Source organism: Pelobates fuscus, chromosome 2 (genome assembly GCF_036172605.1).
Source record: "Pelobates fuscus isolate aPelFus1 chromosome 2, aPelFus1.pri, whole genome shotgun sequence".
Lineage (NCBI taxonomy): Eukaryota > Metazoa > Chordata > Amphibia > Anura > Pelobatidae > Pelobates > Pelobates fuscus.
Genome location: NC_086318.1, coordinates 447,808,812 through 447,821,189, shown reverse-complemented (window position 1 = coordinate 447,821,189; position 12,378 = coordinate 447,808,812). Strand labels below are relative to the sequence as shown.

The window sequence follows — 12,378 nt, the reverse complement described above, 5'->3', positions numbered from 1 at the left end:
AGCCTCTCTTTTGGGGTGTATCCAATCCCTGGACATTAATGGAAAGAACCTAATCTTAATTTTTCTCTTTAAGTTTAGCCCATTATATTCCGTTCTGTAGTCCAACTTTCCTCCCTAATTTCCCTCCCAAGCTGACTCCGGAACTAACAAACAATTCACATTTGTAGTACAAAAATAGAATACAAACACATTCCTCATTCCTAACTTGACCAAAGGACAAATGTCTATTGAGGCTTCCCCAAACTCCGGCCCGCCAGATGTTGCTGAACTACAACTCCCATGATTCTCAGCCTTTCTATTTCATTCATAGAATCATGGGAGTTGTAGTTCAGCAACATCTGGAGGGCCGGAGTTTTTTTTAAGTGAGAAAACATCTTTATCTTTTAGGGGAGAACTAATAGAACTTTTTTTCACATTTTAGAAATATGTTGAATAATTTGTAATTTATATATGACCTCTATATAGACAACCTTTCCTGTTAATGGTTTAACCAATAATTAAATAATTATCTACAGGTAACGTTTAAACTACCTTTAGGTTTTCTTCCAATATTAACACACACAAAAAAAAACCCTTTATCCTCCCTCCTTTTCTCTCATTTTCATTCACTAATCATTGCTTAGACACCGTGAATCTCAGAAATAAAATATTTGTCTATGTTCTATCCCTAAAAATTTGAAATCTATTTATTTTACTATATATTATTTAACATTTTTTATCAAGCCTACTTTTAATGTATTCTCCAATTGCTTAGTGAAATGTTATATTAGTGTGTGTGTGTGTGTGTGTGTGTGTGTGTGTGTGTGTGTGTGTGTGTCACATCTATTTCTATATAAACTACCTGGTTTGGTAGTGCAAGCCTCTCTGAGTATATGGCATGTTCTAAAATAAGTTGTGGTGAGAAGAAGCATAACCAAACTTCCCACAATTTGATGCAGTTACAAACACTAGTTAGGGGCATCACCTGCATTTCTAAGGTTGGGCTTGGGGATAGATGGCTTTGTCATGTTTCCAATAGAATCCCAGAATGCAGCAATATGATACCTATCATTGCTCATTTACATTTTCAGCCAAGGATTCTGGGATAGTTGTGATAACATGAATTTTGAGAATTTCTGCACCTAAGATGGACTCCCCAAAGCCCAACCTAAGATATTAAGGCACAACACTAATTTTTGTAATTGCACCAAATTATGTGGAGTTTTACCATGTTTATAGCCACCACAAATGTTTGGCATCAGTTTCTATCAATTACAGTATATCACATATCTCGATATATTTATAAAATGCAATCTAGTTGCCTGGCTGTCTATATATCAGTTAGGGATGTTTTATATAATTCATTATGAACCCCCTGTTATTCCAGGATTGTGCAAATTCTGCCTAGTAAACAGCAAATACAATCTCTGCCACCCATCTGTGGTGGGTGCATGCGGTGTGCAGGTAACTGCAAGGTGGAGAGAGACCTCACCTGTCTGACAGATATCCACAGATAACTGACCCCACAGTGAGTCCAATGAAGAAGAAAGTGGCCGATGCCTGGTTTAATCCCTTCTTGTCACACACCAGGTCCCACTGCAAGAAAAGTAAACGCAGAGTAAGTGTCTGCCAATACATCACCAGGTCCAGGACACATGGCAGGGTCTGCCAGTACATCACTGGGACCAGGACACATGGATAGAGTCTGCCAATACATCACTGGGATCAGGACACACGGATAGAGTCTGCCAGTACATCACTGGGACCAGGACACACGGATAGAGTCTGCCAATACATCACTGGGACCAGGACACACGGATAGATGCTGCCAATACATCACTGGGACCAGGACACACGGATAGAGTCTGCCAATACATCACTGGGACCAGGACACACGGATAGAGTCTGCCAATACATCACTGGGACCAGGACACATGGATAGAGCCTGCCAATACATCACCGGGGCCAGGACACATGGACAGAGTCTGCCAATACATCACCGGGTCCAGGACATATGGCTTGGGTCTGCCAGTACATCACTGGGAGAAGGACACACGGATAGAGTCTGCCAATACATCACTGGGACCAGGACACACGGATAGAGTCTGCCAATACATCACCGGGTCCAGGACACATGACTAGGGTCTGCCAGTACATCACTGTGACCAGGACACGGATAGAGTCTGCCAATACATCACTGGGACCAGGGCACACGGATAGAGCCTGCCAATACATCACTGGGACCAGGACACACGGATAGAGCCTGCCAATACATCACTGGGACCAGGACACACGGATAGAGTCTGCCAATACATCACTGGGACCAGGACACACGGATAGAGTCTGCCAATACATCACTGGGACCAGGACACACTGATAGAGTCTGCCAATACATCACCGGGGCCAGAACACATGGATAGAGTCTGCCAATACATCACCGGGGCCAGGACACATGGACAGAGTCTGCCAATACATCACCGGAGCTAGGACACACGGATAGAGTCTGCCAATACATCACTGGGACCAGGACACACGGATAGAGTCTGCCAATACATCACCCTGGACAGGATTCATGCCTATAGTCTGGTAATACGTCACAAGGACCAGGACACACGGCTAATACATTGCCAACACACACCACAGGTCAATGTATCTGTTATTGGGGACTTGATGTGCTATCAGTGTAGAATAAGGTCGTTTATAGCTTTGCATGGTTATTCACTAAAGTGAGATTTGATTAAAAGACAAAGTGAATACAAGGTGAACTTTAAATTTAGGGCCAAAATAGCCAAAAGTCAAAAAAAATTTACTTAGAGAATTTTTCTACTTTTACTATTTTTGCTAAATGTTTACCTTCACTTTGAGTTCCTGTCATTTCTCATTTTAGTGCTTACCCCTGTTAGTGTCTTTTATTTGGATCTTAGTGCACATGAATCTGTGCTTTTATCTTGTATACATCTCAGGGACTGCCACCATTTAGTAGTAGGATCAGTAGGATCTTATCACATGTTGGACAATATTTCACTGTGCCAGTAGATCAATGAGTTCCTACCTCAGTGACGGTGGTAGAGGTAAATGTTGAACGGAGGTACTCCCACCCATGCTGACATTTCTCCACTGTAAAACTGTTCGCTGTTTCCTTGGATCTGTTGCTGAGCTGCGGGTGTGAATACATTTCACAGGAGCTGGTTCTTCCATCTTCCTCTGTAGGGATGTAAATATGAAGATCCTCGTGGCTTAGGTTTCCTATTTGTCCTCCTGAGGTAATGGCACAGTGATGGGGAGGCACAGCTGAGATAAAGATGTGAAGAAGAAAGTGCAGGGGGAGGATAACTCGGGGAAGACAGAGAATTAAAAGAGATATTATCTGGAATTTTCCAAAAACACCCACTTCTGTAAGAATATCCTCAAACCTCATTCTGCAATAGATGTGACACAGCTTGGAGGAAGCCGGACGGGCAAAGATTGCAATGTTTAGGAGTTTAGCTGCAATAATGCATATTCTTTGGTCGATAAATTGAAACAGATGTAAGATATAGTCTTCTGGACCAGTTAGGAAGTCACGCTTCTGGCTCCCAAATATTTACAGAGAAATGAGCTTAAATCAGTTGCGTAAAGATGAGGATCATGAGATTCCAATTTTTGGGGTAAAATTTAAGACAAGAACCCAGTGTTGATCGTGGACTGACACCGAGCGTGATGGCACACATTTACACAATGTCCATTCTCATTGGTCTTCTTAACCTTGCAGGAGGTCCAAGCTCTAATTGTCTGCCAGTGGTTCTAATTAGTGATTTCACAGAAATGATCTGATTTACTCTCTTGCAGCTTTAAGATTAAATTTAAAGAGGGACTTCTGGAGTAAAATTCCATCTATGCTTTATTTTATTATTTTAGAGATAATGCATTCTAAACAAATACTAACAAATCTTTTTATGTAAGGGCCTGGGACAGGAATTGGCCAAATACCCTGAGGCAGCCTTTCTTCTACTTTCAGTAAGAGTGCTGGGCATTTCTCATACACAACAAGGATTAATGGAATATGCAATTCAACTGTTTGTTTCTTTCATGCACATGTGATTCAGCTTGTTTTAGCTTTCTGAAACCTTTATTCATGTTTTTCACCAATAAAACCATTCATGGCTGCATGTGCATGACTCTCTCGAAGAAAATGGATTACAAATATTACTTTGTGCTCGTTCTACAAGAAATTCTATTGCATAGAAGGAAGTTTTGTGACCCATCTGACTTCACACAGGAGAGCTGGTGGATAAAAATATGGGAGCAAAAAATGGGTCGCAAGAGAATACTGAGAACGGGCAGCAACTGAAATAGCCTGCCCTTCGGTCGGTCACCGCTCAGTTCTCAAGCTGTTTTTTGCTCATCCGATGGGAGTTCCTATCCACTAACTGCACAAGTCCTTGGGTAGAAAAGGGAAGAAAAATAAAGAATGAATCACAGTAAATGGAAATGTCTACATTTTATTTTGATAAAAAATCTTCTCGCTTAAAGGGACACAACCAGCAAATTAGTTTTACATTAAAACTGACTGGGCATTAATAAATAAAACACAAGTATTAAAATCTGAGAAGGAATGGGTGGTAAATTAGCGCTTCCCAGACTTGGTTAATAAGTTCTCTCATTTCTGATATCTGCCGGTGATGGTCATATTCCCATGACGCCCCAACTTTGGACTCTTCCTCCATTTATTAGCAGCACGGAGGGAGCAGGGCCTGTGCCTTGTCAGGAAAGGCGAATTAGGAAATGTATCAAAGGAAAAAAAGATCAATGCCTGTTATCTCATTTCCTCTCTTTGAATGGAGACTTTGATGGTTGGTTAGGAGTAAATTATATTAAAACCGTATTATATCATTAGAATGAAAACTGTTATGTCGAAAGTTAATGTTAAATTACATGAAAAGAGGGTGATTTGGCTCTTCCTGCAGCCAGAACCGGGAGGAAGGGGGGGAGTATATATATTACCAATGAAGGTGACAAAATGAATCAGAGGAACATATAATGAAAAGGGGACAAAAATACCGGGCAATAATCCTTCAGAGGTAATCATGGGACAATATAATTACAAGGTAAATAACGATGAGGAGACTGGGAGAAATCAAAGCAAAGGACAATTCTAAACATTAAAATGGAGCGAGGAGATTGGGTGACAGAATTAACTGTTGAGCAGGCAGACTGGTCCTTACCTAAGAAGCAGACTATTTCGATTTTTTTTTTATTATTAACTAACTGAGCCACTGTGTTTGCTATATCTTTCACACTATATGTAGCGGAGCACTAGACCTGACCAGGACTTTCCTCCTCTGCATCAATAGTAACTAGAATTTAGGAACAAGATGCTGAAATGTGAATAGCCCTCCTCCTCCCCAGAAACTGGACGACACACAGTTCTGGAAGTACAACTGATTTTATTCAGCACAAACTCAGCCTTTTATGCACAGACCCCCAGAATGGGGTCTCCATTCAAAATAACACAAACCCCTCCCAGGCACCCCTATGTCTGGGATATAATTAAGTCAAAACCTAGTAACTCAATTATCTCACAGTTACAGGAAACAACATAAAAAATACATAAAACACCCCAAAAACATAGTCCTAATCCACAGGAACCCCACAAATCTTATATCCCCTAGTAGCCCAGATCTGAGTGCCCAAGTTCTCCAAATAGCGCTCAGATCCATTTGGTAGAATAGAATCGCCATTCGGGTAAAGTTCTGACCGGCCGGCCACGAGGTGATAGCCCAAAACAATTTCAGATAAAAGGGGGCGAATGCTCTCCCCAGTCGGTAGTTCCTATCTCCTGAACTTCGTGCGGAACAATCTTTGCCCAGGGCTCACGGGATTGCTTAGCCGAAAAGAGTTCCAGGCGTTCAACAACCAGGTACCGCTGCCTGTGTTCGAGAGACAAAATGGCCACCATTCACTGGAGCATGTGCATTCGGTTATACGAATGTCAGCCACCCAGGGAAAGCACTCAAGTTGTTTGTTTGTGGTTAATAGCCAGGGGTGGTCGGTGTTTGGGGAGGTATATGTGGCGGAACCAGCCTCGCCACTGGGGATTGGAGAAGACCGATTGCCAGCCTCCTGCCATGTGACTATGGCCCCTGGGATGTATTGCCTGTTCTCCTGTACTGCTGAGGATTGCTACCAACTAGGTGGATTTGGTTATGGAGCTTGTGTAGTGCCCTCTGTTGGTAGCAACAGTATGCACTAGCTGAATAGCAAGACTGGTAATTTGCATATTCGGGTAGGTTTGCATATCGCTAATTCTGCATGCAGGAGAGACATTTTGTGTTAATTATGGTCTTCCCCACCCATTTATAAATATGTAATTATGTTATAATAAGTCACTGTATGTTGCCTGCTATGATTTGACTGTTTGTAATTTTATTGAGTTTTCACAGCAATGTTAATGTAATGACCATATGGGCTAGTCCCAAATAAAATAAAGTTTTAGTCAGTTCTACTTCACTCTCAATTTGAAGTCCTGTCTCTTATTGGGGAATCTGCTACAAGGGATTGCTATGCTCTGCATATTCCCTTGCTATAATCACTCCTAAGCTCTTTTAAGAGCTTGTTCCTGCTTGCTTTGCTCTGAAGGAAGAGAGGTTTGGCCTGCGATTGAAATCCTCAAGAAGCGCTAGGAACATCCATCAACGGAGGTACCCAGTCAGGGTGCCAGGTGATCCGTTACAGTATAAAAGGGGGACCACACACCATCCATTTGGGAAACGGACAAGGGGGGTAAGGACAACTGAACTGCGAGGGAATGAGTCTGCTACACCCATTAACTGTATATTAATCCTATTACCTATATACTGATCTCAATACCTGTATATTAATCCTATTACCTATATACTGATCTCAATACCTGTATATTAATCCTATTACCTATATACTGATCTCAATACCTGTATATAAATCCCATTACCTATACACTAACCTCATTACCTGTATATTAATCCTATTACCTATATACTGATCTCAATACCTGTATATTAATCATATTACCTATATACTGATCTCAATACCTGTATATTAATCCCATTACCTATACACTAACCTCATTACCTGTATATTAATCACATTACCTATACACTGATCTCATTACCTGTATATTAATCCCATTACCTATACACTAACCTAATTACCTGTATATTAATCCCATTACCTATACACTAACCTCATTACCTGTATATTAATCCCATTACCTATACACTAATCTCATTACCTGTATATTAATCCCATTACCTATACACTAACCTCATTACCTGTATATTAATCCCATTACCTATACACTAACCTCATTACCTGTATATTAATCCCATTACCTATACACTAACCTCATTACCTGTATATTAATCCCATTACCTATACACTAACCTTTATATTATACCTGTATATTAATCCCATTACCTATACACTAACCTCATTACCTGTATATTAATCCCATTACCTATACACTGACCTCATTACCTGGATATTAATCCCATTACCTATACACTGACCTCATTACCTGTATATTAATCCCATTACCTATACACTAACCTCATTACCTGTATATTAATCCCATTACCTATACACTGATCTCATTACCTGTATATTAATCCCATTACCTATACACTGATCTCATTACCTGTATATTAATCCCATTACCTATACACTAACCTCATTACCTGTATATTAATCCCATTACCTATACACTGATCTCATTACCTGTATATTAATCCCATTACCTATACACTAACCTCATTACCTGTATATTAATCCCATTACCTATACACTGATCTCATTACCTGTATATTAATCCCATTACCTATACACTGACCTCATTACCTGTATATTAATCCCATTACCTATATACTGACCTCATTACCTGTATATTAACCCCATTACCTATACACTGACCTCATTACCTGGATATTAATCCCATTACCTATACACTAACCTCATTACCTGGATATTAATCCCATTACCTATACACTAACCTCATTACCTGTATATTAATCCCATTACCTATACACTAACCTCATTACCTGTATATTAATCCCATTACCTATACACTGACCTCATTACCTGTATATTAATCCCATTACCTATACACTAACCTCATTACCTGTATATTAATCCCATTACCTATACACTAACCTCATTACCTGTATATTAATCCCATTACCTAAACACTAACCTCCTTACCTGGATATTAACCCCATTACCTATACACTAACCTCATTACCTGTATATTAATCCCATTGCCTATACACTAACCTCATTCCCTGTATATTAATCCCATTACCTATACACTAACCTCATTACCTGTATATTAATCCCATTACCTATACACTAACCTCATTACCTGTATATTAATCCCATTACCTATACACTGATCTCATTACCTGTATATTAATCCCATTACCTATACACTAACCTCATTACCTGTATATTAATCCCATTACCTATACACTGATCTCAATACCTGTATTTTCTGGCCATATCCATGGCAGCACAACAATTAAAAAAAGGAACTAATTAAAATAAAGGTACAAATACCCCCTCCTACCTCCTCCTCCCTCAGTCTTTTTGTTCCTGTCATATCCCTTCTTTTTGGCTTACCTGAGGGTCTTTACCTTCTTCCCCCAAGGGAGTTCGGCTTATCTTCCTTAGGAAGCTTCAGTACCCGGCCCTGTGCAAAGGTGTCCCCCTGAAGATACCCCCTTAGTGACCGGGGGTAGCAAAAGAAGAATGCCAATAAACTCTTATTCCCTGCAGTGACCAAGAGGTAGCAGGAAGTGGCGAGAAGAATATATATCCTGGAAACATCTTTAGATTTCTCCATATTGACAGGCCACATGTATGTATACAGATAAATACTTTTCATATATATTGTATTTGGTGTACTTATATTTGTGGGTTCCCCCTCCTGCGTAAATAATTTCTTCCCTTAATATGCTGGATGACGCCTGTGAATTACAACACACACCTTCGTTTTGTTTTTATAATTCTGTCTTTTAGGTGTTAAAATGTTATATTACTAGAGGGAACAGGAAGAAAAATCTTTACCATGCCGTTTTGGCGTCCTGGAAGTTGTCTGCGTATGTGCGCTGTATTCGAGCGTGCACGCCGTCCTTTTCGCGTGCACGCTGAGTTCTCTCAGGTATCTGAGTAATTCGCGATCTGGCACGAGGACGATCTGGCCCGCAAGGCTCGCTCGTTTACTTCCGGGTTTTGCCGCGCATGCGTAAATGGAAATGTGTGGGTCTCCTTGGTCGGAGCATGCGCGAATAGACGGTGACGTCAGTTGTGACGTCACACGCCGTTTTAAGCGCCAAAATTGATTAAAATCATTGCCTGGTTACTTAAAAAGGTCTCAAAATGATCTTGTTCATTACAAATCTTAAATTTGAAGAATTCCAAACATTATCAAGTTTAAGGTAGGTTTTTTGCTTCCTTAAAGGTATATGTATAATTTATAATTTTTTCTGTCCTTCTCTCTTTTACATTTAATAATGTAAATTCCCTTTTATTAGACTGTTCTTAAATATCAATATGGAGAAATAAAAAAGGAGATCAATTTCATCTGATTCAGACTCTTCTGGTTATAAAAATAGGTCACACTCTAAGAGTTATAGGTAAGCCATGAATTTTGTTTTCTCAATCTATATTACAGTTGTAATAAATAAAAACAAAAGAGAGCTTATACGAGTTATTTCCCTATCATGATAGTTCTACGGGAAAGAAAACGGTGAGATCAGCTAAAGGAAAATCACCAAAAAAGAATCATTGTGAAGCCTGTGATAAAAAAAACGCTGAAAGGCAAACGATTATGTGCAGAATGTTTATCGGAAGCAGCCGGAACATCTAATCCTTCCTCCGATATTATACAGTTTATAAAACAAGCGGTGACTCAAGGCATTAAAGAAGCAGGTACAAGAACCAAAAGACCCCAGGTTATAAGACCTTGCAGATTACCAACGAGATGATTCATCGGACGAATCCATGGATATGGAGTCATACCAAGGAAATTTCTTATCTTCAGAGGAAGAAGAAAATCAGGTTCCCCCAGATTTTCTAGAGCCAGCTCAAGTAGATCATCTTATCTACAAAGCAGCATTCCCAGGACAGTGGCTTATGTCAATAGACTTGGCAGACGCATACGTCCATATCCCCATCACACACCAGCATCAAAAATTTCTAAGATTTGTAGTGGAAGAAGGTCACTTTCAGTTCCGTGCTCTCCGTGCTTTGAACTAAGCACAGCCCCGTGTACTTTCTCAAAGATTCTGGTGGTTCTAATTGCGGAACTCAGGAATAAAGGCATCGCAATATATAATTATCTAGACGATATTTTGATTTGGGCAGAAAGCAGACATATACTAGAAAATCACGGCCTCATATGTATGCAATTTCTTCAACAACACGGTTGGAAAATCAACATCTCCAAAAGCAATCTGAAGTCATCTCAGAGCATGATATACCTAGGAGCTTCATTCAACACGGCAAAAGGATTGGTACAGCTGTCCCAAGAAAGGGATATGAAAATTCAGAGAAAGGTCGAAGACATGTTGGAATCCAGTGTTTCATCGGCAGAGAAAGCTATAAGCCTCCTGGGATCCATGTCCTCCACTATAGGACTAACAAGATGGGCCCAATGGAAGATGAGACCCTTCCAAACAAATTTCCTTTATAAATTCGAAAGGGAGACGCTGTCTCAACCTATCAAAATCCCTCCTCAAGTACAAAAATCCTTGAGGTGCTGGACACAAGAAAAGTTGCTCTTCAAAGGTTTTCCCCTAGGAAATATCCCTTGTACCATTATTACCACAGATGCCAGCCAATGGGGTTGGAATCTGTGGGGACAACTATGTCCAAGGGAAGTGGCCTTTTCTGGCTTCCGGTACCCCTTCAAATCTCCTAGAGCTTCTTGCAGTTTTGAAGGCTCTGAAACACTTCCGACAGCTTCTATTCCACAAGTGGGTCAAAATCAGATCAGACAATGACCCACTCCTATATAAATGATCAAGGAGTTGCAGAATGATGAAGGTAATGAAACCCCTGATGTCCTGGGCACAATTAAATTTGGAGGGCATCTCTGCAATACATCTCCTAGGAATACAAAACTCAATAACCAACTTTCTCAGCAGGATAAGATTAGACCCAGGGGAATGGAGTTTATCAAACTACATATTCCTTCAGATTGCAGGGAAATGGGGTCGTCCACAAATAGATCTGATGGCGACAAGTAAAAACAGGAAGGTAAAGAATTTGTTCTCAAAAATTCCAGATCAACAAGCCATGGGAAGAGACGCACTAACATGCAATTGGGAATTCGACCTGGCCTATGCATTCCCTCCGAATCCTCTCATCTTTCCGCTACTGAAGAGACTGAGACAAGAGAAGGTATCATTGATCCTGATAGCCCCTTTTTGGCCATGCAGGCCTTGGTTTCCTCTCCTACTAAGTCTCTGCAAGAAAGACCCGTGGCGTCTTCCAGTTGTCCCATTCCTGCTACAACAGGGTCCAATCCCTCATCCAGACCCAGCATCCCTTCATCTGATGGCATGGTACTTGAAAGGGAAGGGTTGAAAAACAAGGGATTTTCTCAAGCAGTAATTGAGACACTCCTACAAGCAAGGAAGAAGTCCACTTCATCTACTTATTACAGAATCTGGGATGTATTTTCATCATGGGCCAGTTCAAGACCTTTGGATATTCTGAATCCATCAACCAAAGATATTTTAGAATTTCTACAATCTGGCCTGGAAAAAAGATTGGGTTTCAATACCTTGAAAGTTCATATTTCATCCCTCTCTGATTTAACTGATGATAAATGGGCATTGGACTCAGAAATAGCAAGATTTATGAAGGTGGTCATGAAAATTAAGCCTCCCATTAAATCTATTACTCCACCTTGGGATCTTCCTCTGGTCCTTTAAGCTCTTAAAACAGATCCTTTTGAACCATTAGAATCAATCTCAGGTCATCTCCTCACTATCAAGACGGTGCTATTGGTGGCCTTAGCCTCTGGTAGAAGGGTGTCAGATCTTCATGCTCTTTCTACTGAAGAACCTTTTACTATATTTCATAAGGACAGAGTCATTCTAAGGACAGTTCTAGAATTCCGTCCTAAGGTAACTTCGGGGTTCCATGTAAATGAAGAAATAATACTCCCTGCACTGATTTCAGGAGAATCTAACGACGGAGAAGACACTGACTTGCAGGCTATTGACTTAGTGAGGTGCCTCAGGATATATTTACAGAGATCGTCAGAATGGTGAAGTTCTAAAAGGCTTTTTGTTATTCCCAGCGGCTCTAGGAAGGGTCTCCAAGCCGCTAAAGTCACTATCAGTAAATTAATAGTTGCAGCTATTATCCAATCATATA

The 12,378-nt window shown here is 40.4% G+C and overlaps 1 protein-coding gene across 3 annotated transcripts in view; it reads right to left on the bottom strand.

Moving 5' to 3' along the window:
- Positions 1-3,419, bottom strand: part of LOC134587634 (solute carrier family 22 member 7-like) — a 134,538-nt gene extending 131,119 nt beyond the window's left edge. For 2 of the 3 annotated variants that reach the window (XM_063444165.1, XM_063444166.1), the window contains exons 1-2: positions 3,032-3,419; positions 1,472-1,575 (exon numbers count right to left, since the gene is read on the bottom strand). In XM_063444165.1, coding sequence (XP_063300235.1) covers positions 1,472-1,575; positions 3,032-3,397 — 470 coding nt within the window. In that variant the 5' untranslated portion in view covers positions 3,398-3,419. The remainder of the gene's footprint in view (positions 1-1,471; positions 1,576-3,031) is intronic. The other variant, XM_063444167.1, reaches the window with a different exon arrangement.
- Between the last annotated feature and the right edge of the window lie 8,959 nt (positions 3,420-12,378).